General features: G+C 39.8%; 1 protein-coding gene and 1 long non-coding RNA gene across 12 annotated transcripts; one reads left to right on the top strand and one right to left on the bottom strand.

Moving 5' to 3' along the window:
• Positions 1-408: 408 nt before the first annotated feature.
• six3a (SIX homeobox 3a) lies at positions 409-7,084 on the bottom strand. The gene is made up of 3 exons (XM_027011532.3): positions 6,951-7,084; positions 3,029-3,729; positions 409-1,490 (listed from the first exon to the last, which is right to left on the bottom strand). The coding sequence occupies exons 2-3, from the start codon at positions 3,718-3,720 to the stop codon at positions 1,298-1,300; spliced, it is 885 nt and encodes a 294-aa protein (XP_026867333.1). The 5' UTR covers positions 3,721-3,729; positions 6,951-7,084; the 3' UTR covers positions 409-1,297.
• Positions 3,726-13,541, top strand: LOC113578347 (uncharacterized). 11 transcript variants are annotated; one of them, XR_014126624.1, is made up of 5 exons: positions 3,726-4,095; positions 4,530-4,639; positions 4,790-6,133; positions 6,626-6,754; positions 10,987-13,541. It is a non-coding gene; the product is annotated as an uncharacterized LOC113578347 (long non-coding RNA). The 11 variants fall into 11 exon arrangements; XR_014126629.1 differs by lacking the exon at positions 3,726-4,095 and having other exon boundaries at positions 4,102-4,639; positions 4,790-4,909; positions 6,010-6,133; XR_014126631.1 differs by lacking the exon at positions 3,726-4,095 and having other exon boundaries at positions 4,102-4,639; positions 4,790-4,923; positions 6,010-6,133.
• The last annotated feature ends 4,144 nt before the right edge of the window (positions 13,542-17,685 follow it).

The following is a 17,685-nucleotide window of genomic DNA, read 5'->3' as shown; positions in this document are numbered from 1 at the left end:
CGGTTCTCTGTGGGCGGAAGGCCCGCGGAGCGCTTTTCTTCCTGCACTACTTCTAGTTTTTGAATGAAAAGCCCTTTCACTATAGCCACAATAGGAGATTGGGCCAGGGGAGGAGTCCTTGATAATTAGTCCATTTAATGGTGAATTTACTTAATTTTTGTATTCATTACCAACTAAGGCAAAAGAGGAACAAGTTTCGTATCCTAAAAGCTTCGCGGTTGCAATTTCCTAGACGTCCATGCACGTCTCTGAATTCTGTCATCCGCTAATGTAGAAGTTATACAGCTTGTGTGTCATGCCTTCGTCCCACCTAATAAGAAAGACAGCCTTGCAGTGACATGAATGTTACCGCTTGGCCTAATGTGAAAAATTAGATCAAATAAAAGACTTGATACAGTTTTATAACAAAATGAAATACTGTATTTTAGCTTAGAAATGTATACATTAACATAAACACGCAAGAAAGTAACATTGAATAATAAGCGCTCAAAGCTAAACACGAAATTGGCTTGATCAGTCGATTATATCCCAATTGTTTGTTACTTTTCTTTTGCATAAATCTCGACTGAACATCCATGGTCGTAATGTTCTTTCAAGGTATAAAAACAGAGAAACAAAACGCCTAGAGCACTTAATAGTTACATTTTGACAAATAGTTTATGAACACCAAGTCAAGAAAAGTGAACAGGGGATAGAAAAGACAATGGAGACGTAGAGCAATATTATATACAGGCATATTTCTACACATATATTACAGACTGGGAGAATGATCGCATTATTTAAGATATACATAATTCAATATAAAATCTCAAAATAAAAATAAAAATCTGATACAGTCATAACGATTCGGTTCCACATTTGACCGGTACCCCACACAGGCAGTGACAGAAGTGTAGTAAAAAGGTGCTTACGACTCAAATGATTGTCTGATGAACATAAAGGAAAAGAGCATTGCATCTTGGCTGCGCGTCATCAGTCGAACAAAAAACAAATTAAAAAGAGGCGACGTGCACAGGATTCTAGTAATTCCCGCTTCTCCATCTTCCTGGTGGTCCTGGCAGATACAGCGAACGAAGAGCATTTCCGTCGTATTAAAAAAAAAAAAAGCCTATTGATATATCATGCAAGTGATGTGGGTAGGGAAAGGCGTGGGGTCCATGGAAAGCGCTTGAAAAAAAGACGTGCTTTTATATTGTTTTCTTTCTTTTTTTCTCAATAATTACCAGTTGGTCCTTTTCAGCTTCCACATAATGTTTATTCAGGTCCGTATTCCCTGCAAATATTTCTCTTTTGCGTATCATACGTCGCATTCTGAGTCACTGGATGTTACTGAAAGAATTGACGTGCCGGTGTCGACACGCTCTGTCATACTCGAGACACTGGTCGTCGGACTAGCCGCAGTTGACGGCGACTCTGCTGAGCTGTGTGGGGTACAGCCGGATTCTGAAAGAGACCGCATGCCGTTCTGTCCAATTGCCTGGTGCTGGAGCCTTGATGAGAAAAAAAGTAAAAGAATGAGACAATACAGCTTGTTGTTGCATTGAATTAAGTTTTCAGGCCTGCTCTCAATTTCGCTTGAACCCAGATTCCAGTAAAAAACGCTACATTTAAAACAAATTTCTAGCATTTTGAAAAGGCCTACAAAGCATTCAGTAGCTCATATCAGTAGGCCAGAACCAGACTAGTGTTAGCCTGTACTGGCCAGAAATTATACAAAATCCTACTGGCATAAAATGATCCGTAACAATAAAACATTAGCATATCGCTATGACATTTTGATCAACACACTTCTTTTAACTAACGCATTTCGACCATCTGCCATCGCTATTTAAATTTACAAATGTCGCCTAACCATTTTTTTATTGTTTATGCGTCGCGGCTGCTGACGTCACTTGGGGCGTTAGTTATTATTTTCAATATTCTGCGATATATTTTCTTCTATAACTAGCTTTGGCAAACGTCGCAGTGGTACAGAACTATACAGAACTGATCATTTAGCATAATAGCTAATGGTTGTTACAGACCAGCAACCAAGGGAAGGACCAACACACTATAATAAAGTGTTTGATTTATCACGTATAACACCAAGCAAACATTTGCAGCAATTCGTGTTTAAAATTTAAAATTAACTGAATGTCACAAGACCTAATCCATACTTTATTATTAATAGCAAGCAATGAACACACACACACACACACACACACACACACACACACACACACACACATATATATATATATATATATATATATATATATATATATATATATATATATATATATATATATATATATATATATAAAAACACGTCATGAAAAGCCAGAGTAAATTTAACGTGTAAATGTGTTGACACAACTTTAATGTTATAAACTACTATCGTGCCATTGTATAGCCTGGAAATTGTAGCTATTTATTAGCTTATACCTGTGCCCTCAAAAGTAAAAATAATAGCTTATATATGTTAGAATAATGAATATTAACATGAGCTGTGTTTAGCTACCTTTATTTAGGCGTCTGATATTATTACGATTGGAGTTTAGATTGTTATAGGCCTCTAGAAAATGTCCTTCTAACTACACACGTGGGAGTCAAATGGTGGAAGGATTTATATACTATATTAAATTGTAAAGGGATGTATATACGTTTATATTAGCTAGATGTTGACGTTTGTATTTTTGTGATCAAAATATTCCTGCAATGTCTTAGTACACTAAAATGTTAAAGAAATATATTTAATCTGAAAAATTAATCAGTCAATTTTAACACGCATATATACACAAATATAATATAGCTTCTTTTTAGTAGCAGATTATCAAACTGATATGCTACTTTTCCATAATTGATGTGAAAAGTAAACGTGTCCGAATACTTGGAGCACTATCTCGCCACTCACAGTGTAAAATATCCACCGGTTTCCTTGGCCAAAGATGACATTTTTACTAGTGAATTTCTGACCACTGTTATGATGTAATTTTGTACATTTCAACTCTTTTATTTTTAAGCCCCAAATAAATCAAAAATAACTTACCTGTTTTTCGCTGCCGCCGCTCTGTCTCTTTGCCTCCGATTTTTAAACCAATTCCCGACTTGTGTAGGAGTGAGTCCAGTGGCTTGCGCCAGTTCCCTTTTCTTGCTGGGGTTTGGGTAGGGGTCCTGTAGGTACCACTCCCGTAAGAGGCTGCGCGTCCGCTCTTTAAAACAATGCGTCTTCTGCTCGCCGTCCCAGATGGTCCGAGGAAGGGGAAACTTCTTTCGCACCCTGTACTTATCAACCGGTCCTAGGGGACGCCCGCGCAATTTCTCGGCCTCCTGGTAATGAGCCTCTAGCCACATCGCCTGAAGTTTGCCATGCGAGTCCTTCGTAAACTTGTGGTTCTCCAGAATGTGGTAGAGATCGCGAAAATTGCCCGTGTGAAAGGCAACCACAGCCCGGGCACGGAGGATGGATTCATGCTTGTTGATAGCCTCGCAAGCGCCCGGCGCCACTGGCAGTGACCAAAGGAAGCGACCCAGTCGTTCGATGTCCCCGGTCTCTTCCAGCGTCTCGCAGACGCTCGCCACTTGCTCCGGAGAGAAGTTGAGGGTCGGTAGCTGAAACATTGACAAGTCTTCGGGAGACCTGGCGCTGGGCGCGCTGTTCGCCAGGAGCAAAGGGCGATCAGCGAAGTTTGGCAGGAAGAAATGGGAGGGATAAAGCTCTAAAGGGGATCTGAAAACCATGGAAATGACCTGAAAGAGAAAGAAAATTATCAAGGAAAAAAGGAACGACGAGTACAGATTGAATGATTCAATAGCTATCGCCTAATGACACCAGCCTCATAATATCTCCCCCTAAATCCACCGTGAGTGTAGCATTGAAATATTTTGTTTCGCTTTTCTATTGGTCTTCTTGGTGTCGTTGTAGGGTTGTCATGGCAGCCCTGCCAATCACTGTCAAGCGTGCCAATCATTAGCCAGTACGTAGAGGCTTTCACCACTTCTGCAGCACGCACGGGGGGTTATCAGGAACTCCAATCTCAACACCACCCTCCCTCCGCGGACTCGCACGAAGCCGGAGCCAAGGCTCGCCTATTTGTTGAATGGAATGAGCAATTAGTGGGTGGAATATTATTGCGATCTTAACGAGACTCGTTAAAGCTAAAGAAGATATGTAGTAAAGAGAAGGCAGTGGTGGGGGCTCAGGGTGACAGTCACGGAGACGGAAATCCACATTTAAATGAAGGGTTTGAAACGGAGTCTACGACACCGCGCGCGTATAGGCTACTTTGTATTTCTTTGCACTCCATATGAATGTATATACATGTGTCCGTAAAAGTAGTCTCTAATGCTTTCGACTGTGCCTATTAACGCACAATCGCTTTTATTCCTTAATTGTAAACGTGTATATTGATAGGTTAAATATAAAAAAAACTCTTTTCTGATGTATATAAATCTTTAGTGTTTTTTTTTTCCTACAAACGTTTTTTTTTTCAACATGAAAACGTAGATTTGGACATTTTTCCTGACATTGTTTTGACTGTCATCCTCAGCTACAGTATCAATATACTAGTGCCGGCTCAGGCGACGCGCGCGTCCTTCTGGTCGTTCCAACGCAGATTTACGCAGAGGCCAACACTAAACCTTTGACCAGTGCATGCAGGTATAGGTGAAATCGTTTTAAAGGCTGCACACTGCTAATTAAATGTCAGCTAGATACAACGCATAGCCTATTTTTTGTCAAAACATTGAAATCTTAATTTGTTGCAGTTCTCATAACTTCTAAGTTAGCCTAATATTTCTTCTTTTTCAGGGTGAAGCGCTGCACCAGTTTTGCCATTAAACTGGAACTGTACGCTACTAGCCCATGTCGTTAAAATGTGCGTGTGCGCATCCCCACTTGTCACGAAGCTTGCATCCCGAAACGGTGTTGGTATGGTTTTCAAGGTTTTCGCTAGCATTTACACTAATATTTTATATGGGACTTGGTTGGTGTTAAGATTTTTCACGTTTACTCGATTAAGAACAATACCCACATTGTAAGAGTTGGCTATGTATTAGGCATAATAAGACACAGTATCTATACTACGGCTTATCTGCCACAGTAAAGCTGACATAATTATCTTAAGCTGCCTTTGCAAAGGATCATTCGGGAATTCAAAACTTTTTTTTTATTTTCCAGTTTTTCATACCACGACATGGAGGCGTATACTGACGGAATGAGACAAGGAAGCGTATTTAGCTTACATTTAACTTGATTTCTCCCTCATTTAGTTTAGTTTGTTCATTAGGGACATATTTGCACATATTTGGATGAAAAAGCGATTGCTGGGTAGTCACTGGAAGCACTGGGCCAGGTTGTTTTCTGTGATATCACACCTGTTTGCTTGCCTGTCATACGAAACTCCAGTAAAGCAATTCCAAGTGGCACTTGAATTGGTCTCTTTGGAAAGCTTCGTGGACTGGAAATAACCTGCGGTATTGAAATGCTGAACGTATATCCCTGTGATAATCCAGTCTCCCCTGGTCGGTATTTAGAAGAGGCCCTTGTTTGCTGAATATTCTAAAATACTTGCATCTCCAGGTGTTTAACGGGATCACCTTACACGGCCTCTGGGTTTTTATGTGGCATGTTTGTAAAGATGATTTGGAAACCTTTGCAATACGGAAATTACCAGTGAAATGTAAGAACTGAAATGCAAGAACTAAAATGGTGTGCAAAGCCCCTGTTAAATCACTTTACTTAGCATGGCTTTTGTTTACGTTAAGCTTGTAATTAACACCCCTAAACAAGTTTATTCACCTGGGCTAATTGTCTGTTTATCCCCAAGCTTCCAGCACTCTCGTCTTTGCGATAAGCAGCAGGGGACAAGCTCCTCTATACTGACGAACCATTAGCTCCGTCTTTGTTTATTTAATTCCAGCCCGCCTGACATCACAATACTGGCAGTCGTTAACAACATCGCGTGATTTACTCAAGAAGTGTTACTTAAACCTAACCTGGAAATATTGATTTGATGTTTTTGGGTGGAGTGACCAGAGAGGTACTACACTTCGTGCCTAATTTCGGAGCTACTTCTCTCGAGTGAGACAGACAAACACGTGTGGCGTCATAGTGTGAGACACTGGACCAAGGAGAGTCGGTCTAGGTGAAAAGGTAAGGAAAGTTAGCTATGACTCTATATTCAAACTAGCATGATCTTATCATCATATTAAAACGCGTCCTCCCAACCCTTCGCCAACACTGGCAAGTACGTTGTTTGAGTCGTCTGATATTTTGTACAGCTGTGATAAATCGTTACCAGCCGATGAGCGGAGGAGAATATGAGCAGTATATTTTCCTATTAAAGTTTGCATTTAAAATCGCAGTTTTGTTTTAATAGGCTAAAACCTGGTTAGAGCATTTCATACTGTCTGTGACGGAAACGCTAGTGTGGACATAGTGACGGTGGAAACAGAATCCCTCCCATCCTGTAATCGGAAGAACCACGGTTTGCTTTTCAGCTTTTAAACCGCACGTAGGCTATAGAACTTATTTATTCTCAGTATATTTCAGCTTTGATTCGAAACGTAGTCAGTTCGTCCTGTCCTTCTTGTATTTCTCGCCGCTATTATTGTATCCTCTGTCTCTTTTCTGCTTTCATTTCAGCTAAGAGATTCTTGCGGCTGTTTCTGCGTTACCAGGTTTTCTACTGCACGTGTTCTTAAATGGACCCACCGTGGACGCAATTAGAGCTCTGCCACGCGCACCCAAGTGCCGACATCATCTTTGCACCCTGTAAGTCTATGAAATGTAGCATCCAAATAATATCATTAGCGAACAATTTGCGCGCTTAATCAGTTTTCAGCGAAGTTCTTTAAGTTTGTTAAAGAGAATACGGCTCAAATGGTAGACGTTCACGTGTTTTTCATATATTAAAATAAATAAAAATGAAGTTCCACAAAACAGCGCGTACTCCTGGGATTTCTCTTACCTAGTTTTCATGTTCTCCGCTGCCGGGACGCTGTCTGGCTCACTACTCCATAAATCCTGAAAGGGCGAATGAAGCTTGCACCTTTGTGGAGCCGTCGGGATGGGGCGCAAATGCCCCTTTCTGTTTGTTTTTCCAAGCTTTCAACCTCTTCCGATTTGCGTCGGCCAGGATTCGTGCAAGAGCGCAATTTGCAGATGTGTTAGCATTTTTGACCCTCTGAGGCACCTTCACATATGTGAGTGAGCGATACTACTTTCCTACTACACACATTTACGTAATTTCTGTATCTTAAAGAAAATACCTGAAACAATACATTCTGTTATATAATTAGCATATTTAGCTGTTCTTAACATTCTGTTGGTAAGCCTATTAGCCTAGTATTAAGCAGTCAAAACTTAGTTAAAACAAGGTATTTTACAGTTTACGTTAATATTTTTAATATTACCTAAAATGTAATAACTCGCTGATTCGGTGAGAAAATTCTCATCATTTGTCTTCCGCTCTTGTTGATGACTGACATTTAGCTATTTTGGCCATGTATACTTTATTGGACCCTAAAGGTTTTGTCCTCCATCGCCATGTCTTTTTTTGTGTGGTCTCATTAAGTGGGCATCCTGCTAGGACTGAGAAGTTATACGGGAGCTGTCCAATCAGTGTATTTGCACGGCTTGTTAGCGACGTTTAATGAGGGCGCTCCGCGCACCGAGAGAATGGCGCCTCAGTGTTAGATTCACCTTGTGTCGACTCGTTACTTCTAATGAAGGCACTGGAGGATCCTCTGCTGAATGAGACCGGCAGGCGACCGGAACTGCAGGCCCTCTTTCTTCCGATTTCTCCCGCCTTTTTGCTTAGCCAGACGCCCCTGGTTCGAGCGCGCGCGTGCGTGCGTGCGTGTGTGTGTGTGTGTGTGTGTGCGTGTGTGTGTGTGTGTGTGTTTGTGTGTGCGTGCGTGCGTGCGTGCGCGCGCGTACGTGAGGGCAAGGGGTGGTGAGGTGTCATTTTTTTTTTATTCATTGAATACGAAATGAATAAAAACAATTGCAGGAGCATGCACGGATATCTGCCTTTAGACCTCGTATGTATAACAGGTCAGACACCTTGTAATTATAATAAGGTGTCACACATTGCTTTCGTTGCTTTATTAATTAATTTACATACGGTAGCCTACTCTGCCTCTTAAGAAGCTCCAGATGCTCTTAATGATTTGAGACAAATCAAACAACACACGTTTAGTATTTACGACCGCCCCTTTCCTCATCCACTCTGAAGCGTCACACAAACTTTTCCACAATGTCATTACTTTAAATTAGGAATCTCGGTGTCTTTAAGTATGGCATGTAGAGAAATGTACCGCGTCACGAGAGCGTATTTTTTGGCATCCTTTTCAAACCTAAGAGCTCTCTACAGGAATTAATGTATTACAACGTAGTAATTCACTTGCTCTGCTAACAAGATAGTTGCACCGCTGTCTACGTATCTCACTTCTCATTGACTAAGGATATCATCTAATTTGTTTAAATGCGAGTTGCATTCTTTCCTGTCATAACAATAGCAGAGTTATTGAAGCATGCACAATTTTAGATCTTTATACCCTTGTACCCTAAATCTACTTCTATATGCACCCAAAATTTGGGTCTAAAAATCTGAACAGAGATCCTAACTCTAGCCACTATAGCAGTCGAAAATTTGTATAATTTTACAGGATTATAAACCTCTGTAGCAAAATAATGAAAGGGCTTTTTTGTTTTGTTTTTTGTTACGTGGGTTTTTTTTCTTTATAGGCGCTATATGAGTGTTTTCAGTAACACCTTTCTATTTTGTCTGTGCAGTATATCAAATTACATTTAGTATTATATTATACAGTAGAAGACATCATTTAAACATACGTTAGGCTATCAGAAAACCAGAACGGATATCTAAGCACAGCTGTAGCCTAAAATAATAAAAACCCAAATTGTTACATCTAATGAGAAATTACAAATAAACGTCTTTTGAAAACTTATTTTGCAGTTTAATAACTTAATCTCAAGGCTGCATGTTTTTTTTTTCTCATGTGGAACAATTTAACTTCCGCCCTGGCATATTTTGCAGGCCTTCTCCGCCGCTCAAACGGAATAAGAGCCGCGCTTCCAATATAATGCTCGCGCCCCAGATCCTAAAACATGACTTACTAATATTAAAGACATATGAAACATAGATCGTGAATGACTACACAAGGCTAAAGATTAACTTTCCCCATCTTGTTCAGATTATAGGACACTATTGTTATTTTATTTTATGATATAGTTCATGTAATATTTTGTGTGAGTTTTATGTTGTTAGCGTTTTTAATTGTGTTGTTTCCTTTTGTGTTCACTATCCCGGGCGCTATCAGGTTCCCAATCACTTTGTCAAACTCGAACAGGCACGATATTTAGTGTGAAGCTATCATATTGACCTGGGAAAAACAAAAAATACCTTGTCAGATAAACTGCCACAGTGAGGGTTTATTTGGGACTAGTATTAATTTGCATCGAGCACAACTTCTATCCATATGTTTCTTAAACATTTAAACTGGAACGAAAAAATATTAGTTCCAGTCATAATTTTCACAAAGACTGTTCAGACATACTTTCTCGACCATTCATGAACATAGTTAAGAATATCTTAAAATGTGGTTGACAGCGGTAGTGCTTGCCCGTTTTTCGGTAGGTTAAAGCTGTTTTAACCTTATCTCACATTTCAATTGGCCGCCGTTTGAACAGCCTTTCGAAATGAAGATTAATTAAATTTTGCTGATGTTCGCGTCTTCTTGTTTTCTACTACTGACAGACAAAAGTGAGTGAATTTCTAGTTATATGTTTATACCAATTAGTCTTGTGTTTGAGATATTATTTAAATATATCATTATTAAATTACTAGCATTATTTCCATATTGTGTTCCCTGTTAACCTATGGGTAGCCTGTAGCTATGAGGAACATATGCAGTCCAAAGTGAAGAACCATTAAAAATTGAAAAGATAAACATGGAATCATATGTATGCTATTTTTGTAACGGATTTGAACCTTGGTTGCCTTGGACGGTGTAGGTTAAAGTACCATAACCAATTATAATCAACGTCGTCCCTTTATCTTGGGTTTAATCCCTGTCTCTTGCACTCAAGAGGAGAGCAGTGCTTTGGATGTTAAATACAGCCTGCTTTTGCCTACGTTGATCAGACTGCTGTGTTTGACATTAACCTTCTCCTGCGTCCTTCATTTAACTAGGATTCAAGTGACCGAAAAATTACACAGAACCAGCTTATTAAAATCACACTGGCCCTACCACTGTATCTTTTCTGTTATTGAAAATGTCAGCGATTACTGACCAGTATGACAGATTGTAGAATATTGTCTTGCCCTCTTATAGGAACGCGATAAAAGGGTTCCAGAATCTATATTCATTATTTAGTTGTTTTAACCGAGTTACTACAAGAAGTAAAACATACATCTTAAATGGGGTGAATCACTATTAGTTACAGCGTTTCCTAACTTAAAGGATTCTTGCAAGAAACTCGTATTAACCCGGAAATGTAATATCTCATTGACATTCATCAAATATTTCTTATTAAAGTTTTTATTATTATTATTATTTTTATTAAACAATCTTATTAAAGTTCTCTACGTGAAGACTGTTCTTAATATTCTAAAATAACCTTCTCTAGTTCTCACAATAGGCCTAATTAATACGAAATATATAATATTTTGATTCCAGTGGACTGAATTAGGCCACGCCATGGGCCTACAGGTCTTCTCTTTTTAATTAAATCAAAATGGAGAACATAAATCGGTGAAAAGCATGTTTTAAAATGTCAGCGACTGTAATATACTTATCACAAAACTATCGAGTCATGTGGACCCCTTCATTGACCTTTATATTTTAGATTCCATGACTTTTATATTTTAGATTCCATGTTTGATTCAAATTACCCATTTACTTAATCTTGCCTTAGTAATAGCTTATAGAAAATGTCTCCAAATGTAGCGTTGACTGAATCTGTTATTTACGGGTGAACAGTTTCTGTCGAATGGAATATCAGTCCGAAGTACATCTTGAGCAAAAGGATCGATAGAGGACGTCAGGAGACCTCCGGGAGAAGCAATGCGCTGCATCACCGTGACAGGTACAAGACCCGCGCGTTACATCCACGCCCTAGGGGAGATAACGTATCTAAGCAGTACGAGCATCAACAGGTAGGCTATGCCCACTTCACTGCTTAGCTAGGGCTTAGGGAAATGGGAATTCAAACGGCCAAGGACGCTTGATCTCATGTTTTACAAAAGCCCCATTTTGTAATTTCTACTCTGGTCGAATGAATCAACATGTAGGATAATTATAGTAAGATATCGTATTCGGCCATGTTTGTGGCATTTATTGGAACTTGTCGTGAGCATCTTTTTACAGGACATCACATTAATTTGCATGATAACTACGGAAAAAATATAGGCTCTTTCCCTATAAATCCTACGTATGTTGCATGCATTGACAAGGGAAGTCATCATAAGAAAAAGTGAAGGGTATTTTCAGATAGGTCTTATTTCTGTGTCCTTAACTCAGTTTGTATATCCCTACACGAGGATCTTTTTAAAAGTATTCCTGGAGGTTGAACTGTGCCCAAATGCTAAAAACAGTTGTATAATTCCCCTTTTAACGGCGGGTTAGGTTCAGGAAGCAAGTAACAAAGGCCGTGTCTCGAAAGTTTTAGTCTACTCACGAAACCCGGAAGTTTGATTTACCCTTTTGACGTATTTTGCACAGATTTCTGATACTAACCCTGTACAAAAAAAAAAAAAAAGGGGGGGGGGGGGGGACCACAATGATTATATTCTGTGTAAGTAGCCTAATCAAGAAACAGAAATTGTCTGAAAAGTCACTGGAATGTCAAAGGAAACAGTGATAGATTTTATTCTGGAACTGTTAGAATATTAAATATTGAAAAATATAAATATTTTTTAAATACCCCTTAAAGTCTTACTGGCCATTTAGTGATGTCTTGCAGCAAAATGCACCCCCAGGTAGCTTGACCGGGATACACTGCCATCATTAAATCCAAAGACAACTTTTAAACCATGTATTTTACCATTTTCCATTGTCTTTCTCTCTCTTTCTTTTCTAATTTCAAGCAACACTGATGTCTTAAATGTGAATCTGTTCAATTTCAATTTTGATTTGGCAAGTAAATCGAGTTAATATGTCTGTCTCGAGGTCTCTGATGTGTCGTCAAATATTGCAAATGACAACCGGCCCACTCATAACTTCCAAATCAGTTTGAATCATCTCCTCAGGTGGCTCCTTAAAATGATATTCATGCATTTTTCATGTATACACACAAGTACACATGTATACCCAGATTATGAGAAGGCACTAGAGCAGATGTTAAAACGTCTCAAAAATGGTAAAGTGTAAATGACTGACCCTGATGATGGACGCTTTATCCAAGCACTGAATGAAAAATGTATGATCGGCAGCTGTAACGTGTGGCCTCCTCTTCTTGTTTCAACAGATTTCTGCTCTTCATTTTCTCTCTGTTATCTCTGTGATTGTATTTGATCATTTATTTATTACCTGGGCTATAATGCACTTTGACAGTTCCAAACTAATTTAGGCTAAAGCCCACAAGCGAAACTACATAACAGCCACTAAAGTTTACATCTGTCAGGCCACATTGTTTTCTACATAGTTGCTAAAATGGTCTTTCTTAAGTAATAAGATAATAATAATAATAATAATAATAATAATAATAATAATAATAATAATAATAATAATAATAATATAGATATTAAGGTAACGTGGTAATATAAAGTTAGAATGATATTTAGGATGACAGCAGATTCATGCTGGCTGGCCTTGTTGCTCTCATTCAGCCCTGTAGGGATCATGTTTGTGATTGCAAGGGGCAGGAACAGTGGCAAGGTTCATTTGTCGGCTATAAGTCGTGCAGAGGTAATGGGAAGTTATTGGGAGCCTGTCCTGTCAGGGTGTCCGTAGGTCTATGGTTCATGGCAGGGTTAAAGAAACTGTTACCTTCGCTTGCCCTCCCTGCTAAACCCCCTTCCTTTCTAAAAGAGGATGTGTTCTGCCTGTCACCGTGACGCTCGCCCACTCGTCCATGGCCCTGTTTGTTTTTATAGGTTTATGACTTTGGCCCAAACAGGAACATGGAATAACGTCGTGACGTCATCAGGTGCAAGTTTTGGTTTCTACTTTCTTTGTGAACGCATGCAAGGCCTGTCCTCGCACTCTAGCGAATTCCTTTGTCTTTGGCTATTTTTGGCCTCAGAATATGCAGCCCGTGAGAACTGCCTGTGTCAAAGGCATCTGCACCTACAGAACACAAATGTGTATGTAATGAGGTGAGATTTTTTAAACAAAGATTTGACTTCCTGAAAGTCAAAGTAAATTGTATGTTATGATTATGTCAATTATTAGACTGTTGCCTCTTAGGGTTGGGATTTTTTTTTTTTTCTCAGATTATTGTACATACCATGTTAACATTTTATAAACTGATGTTCAACATTGTAATTGTATGCATACTGCTGTTCATATACCAATAAAAGCTGTTGTGTTAACAATACGTACTGGAGTTATTGGAGACCTCTTTGACTGCTGGGGTGGGTATTGCTGGACAGCACTTGCAGTATTTGACCTATTAGAACATTAATCAGACGACTGAGCTACCGGCAATATTTGTGTGTGTGTGTGTGTGTGTTTGTGAGTGAGCGAGAGACTGTATGATAGAATGGAGAGAGAGAGATCTCTGCTTTTCTCCATTGTTTTGCATTTCTAAATACAACGTGTGTGTGCACGCGTGTGTGTGTGTGTGTGTGCACACGTGTGTGTGTGTGTGTGTGTCTGTGTGTGAGTTTGAGAGTTAGGGATCCATCTGGCTTGATATTGTCTCTATTAGCCTCATTATATCTATTTATGCACGTTGGCAAGGCAAATTCTAGACTGTTTTGCTACAGAAAATCAAACAAGCTGAGCATTATCAAAATGCTCTGTCTGTTTCTCTCTGTGTCTGTCTCTCTCTCCCTCCTGTTTTCTCACTTCCCGTTCTCTGCATCTCTCTTTCTTCCACTTTCTCTCTCTCTCTCTCTCTCTCTCTCTCTCTCTCTCTCTCTCGCTCTGTCATCACTACTGATGCTTAACCTGGATTACAGATTAGTACAAGGTAATGTATGTACCAATATGTCATGATGAAGATCTTTTGATCCATCCTTTATATTAACCATGTTAATAATGATTAAATGTCTCAAGCTGACAAATCATTGGCACAGAAATGAAATATTCATGTGTACTTTGTATATCAACTTGGCAAATAAATGGAATATTCATGGGTACTTCACTTTGTGTATCAACTGTTGTATTTTAATTAGGAGCCTTTATTTTCTCTTTTCAACAACAACAACAACAGCAATAATAATAATAATAATAATAATAAGGGAGTTGTTTGAAGATATAATACTCCATACTCCTGAAAATCTACTTCCATCTATTGGCTTCCATTTATTTCAGAACTGTTTTTCCATCCTCTTCCCCTGCCCAGGTGCAAGTCTGTTTACTTGCACTGTCAGGCATTTCTCACTGATACACTGATAGTAAGATGTCAGTGCAGTATGTGACTACAAGCGCCTTTTTTAGAGATGGTGCAATATAGTGTCAGTCCATAGCTGCAAACAAACCTTTTACATAAATTCAGTCCCTGTTTTTCACACACACACACATCCACAGAATAGAACACAACAGAAGGCGAGTGTGTTTCCCACTGAAGTGCGTGGATGTCTTTACATTGGTGCAGCCCACCTACCAGTCTGACAGAGAGAAGAACGGAGCCAGAGAGTGGTACTGTTCTTTACCTTCCTTCTTCGGGTTGTTTGGTCACGACATTGCTGCCTGTTTCCACCCTTCCCCTCCGCAACTCGAGTCGCTGTGTCCCAACCACCTCACAGCAAGGTCCCAGGCGAGTGCACAAGCGCGCGTGTGTGTGTGTGTGTGTGGCAGATCAAGCACAAATGCATAAATGCAGGTGCATATCGGAGTGCATGAGTAAGAGGAAGACATTTTGGGAATCCGTTTTGACCATTCTCAGCTCTATAACCTACTGTACGGGTGAGAAAGAAAGAACAAGCGAGAGATGACAGACTATTTTTGGAAAAGAAACAAATAGGAAAACACTGTGTAGCAAAAGATTACATTACATGGGACCGAACTGTTTTTTTCAAAGATAGCTACAAGAATGAATGCTTTAAGGCGTCATTATTTCACATCTCTTATTATACACCCATATTTTCTAACACTCATCTCCTTAATGGTAAATCCAATTGCCATTACAGTAAGGGAGTTGGAATATGATCTGTATTATTCAGAACAAAGAAAGGCAATGTACAAAAGGAAAATGTAGAGGCATATAATCCTGTATCTGCAGCATTGATCCTAAATGAAAAACAAATTCTGTAAAAAGGATTAGCAGAATGTCAAAGAGGAACTGGTTACAAGTACCAAAGGTAATTTGTAACCGTAGCAACTACTGGAAATGGGGATTATCACAGGCGTGGGGCTGTCTTTATGGACAGCGCTAAAGTGGGGTTGCCCAGGCTACAACCACAGGCATTAAACTATCATAAGACACCATACACCGGTCACACACGTTTAAATAGAGCCATTTTAGTTGGCCATTGTGTTCTACAAATTAATTTGTTTTATTTTTAGCACGACATTACTCTGAATCATGTCATTTCTTACCAAGCAATGACCATACGATATTATCCACATTATAGAAAAGTAAAATAAATTCTTCATGCAATCTTCCTGCATTGGGAACACTACATTCTCAGTGACATTTATCTTGCTTGTGTATGTAAATAGGCTATTGTTAATTCTAAATATGTGCCATAAAGCCAGAACACAACCATAAGTCTAGAACACAATCATACAACCACATACAAGAGAATGCCGAGTACTGGATATCACTCAGTTATTAGTATTCTTTTTTGTTAATAACACATTATAGAAAAGCACAATACTAGTGGAAGTAGAGAACAGAGCAGAGATACAAAAGACATGACAAATAGAGGGCAAAAAAAAGTACTCTGACAAAGGAAAAAAACCCCAAATGATTAATTTTAATTATCTATCATAAAAGTCAAGTATAATATCTTCAGTAATTGTAGTCATTCTGTTTGGCATACCAGCACTGTAACAAGACTTTAAAACATTTTGGGCCTTTTCTTGTAGAAAAGACCCGAATTCATGGCATACAAAATGATATCAATTTTCCTTTTGCTTGCATAATCATTTAAATGTCAGCATAAATGTGTTTGCTCGTGGATGGGAGCCGAAGGCTTGGTGAGGTGCCTTTTTGTGTTCTAGACTTTCTTTCCAAACTAAGCCGGTGTATGAGGTGATCATTAACCACATGTATTCTCTGCTGCTTATGTTTTCTCCCCAACCTGTCGATAGCCGCGGGGTCTACCTGCCTCTACCGCACACCGCAAGATGTGATGTTAGTTATTAGGTTCCTTTCTTCATTAAGGAGGCGAGTTTATTAGAGAAAACGGGTAGTTTGCATGAAGTTGGTGCACTCCAACCAATAAATCACATTTCCCTTTATCTGTGGGCAGCATCCTCCAGCCAGTTTAACCGCTTTCTGGTGGGAGACTTCTCAAATGTCTTATTGCTTAATCATGTGGAAGTGACAACAGCCCAACTCACCTCCCCCCTCCCCCCTCCTCCCTCCCCCCTCCTCCGCACACTTGCTCTCTCTGTTCTGTTCTTTCTATTTTCATTTCTTCATTCTTTGTAAGTTTGAGGAAGCTATTAAAGCAACAGTAAATGGCTTCACAAGTGACATTTGCTGACATTCAAGAAAGTGCATTTATCAGCCAAGTACAGTTCACCTCGGTGAATGAAATCCATTTGTGCCAGTGTGTCTGCCTGGTGGCCTCTCCCTCCCTCCCTTCTTCTCTGTCTCTCTCTTTCTCTCCCTCTTTCTCACTTTCTCTCTCTCTCTTTCCTCTCTCTTTCTCACGTTCTCTCTCTCTCTCTCTCTCTCATTCTCTCACTCTCCCTTTCCTCTCACTCTCTCTCTAAATTGATGCCCAGCGAACAGGGAAATGGCGAGGTGACGCGCAGTGCGGCGGCTGCTCTCAAATGTCACACTGGAAAATCTTTAATGGGCTAAGTGTAGCCTTTCCGGCCTCAACTTGTCAGGTAATCAGAAATCTCTCTGACTCTTCTCCCCTCTCCCCACATCACCTAGCTCCCCCAGGGCCAGAGCCTCGGCTAATTACACGTTATTCTGATTGGAACTCCGGGACCGTGAAACAGCTAGACTGCTTTTAAAAGTCAAGATATTGGGAGGAAGAACCTGCTTCTGCTTGGTTATGTATTTGGTATAAATGTGTTTATTTGTCAATGCACCGCATAGCATTCGTTAAGAAATGCGTACGCGAAAAAGCAGACATGTTGAGAATGATTTTGGGGGGAGGTTAAAGAACGCCGCGAGTCTACCATCATCACGTTCATGGCTCGGACCATTCAGACCACTGTTCTCATACTGTTCCTGCGTGCCTGCCAGTCACATGCCCTCCGTGGGATGCACCCCAGAGCAGCAGTGCAGCTAGACTGCCGTTATCATGCGATTAGCATGGCTTCCATGCTGCTGTGCGAAGGTGATTAAAATGCAAATGCACGAGCAGGCGGCGCTCTTGAAAGCGC

The sequence above is a fragment of the Electrophorus electricus genome, chromosome 12 (assembly GCF_041902795.1).
Source record: "Electrophorus electricus isolate QZ-2024a chromosome 12, ASM4190279v1, whole genome shotgun sequence".
Classification (NCBI taxonomy): domain Eukaryota; kingdom Metazoa; phylum Chordata; class Actinopteri; order Gymnotiformes; family Gymnotidae; genus Electrophorus; species Electrophorus electricus.
This window is presented reverse-complemented; position numbering and strand designations above follow the sequence as displayed.

Bases quoted from the DNA above. Each gene is read 5' to 3' on its own strand.
- six3a (XM_027011532.3), bottom strand. From the start codon at position 3,720: ATGGTTTTCAGATCCCCTTTAGAGCTTTATCCCTCCCATTTCTTCCTG. The intron at 1,491-3,028 runs GTAAGTTATTTT...TTTCTCATCAAG, and splicing joins GCGGCGGCAGCGAAAAACAG to GCTCCAGCACCAGGCAATTG.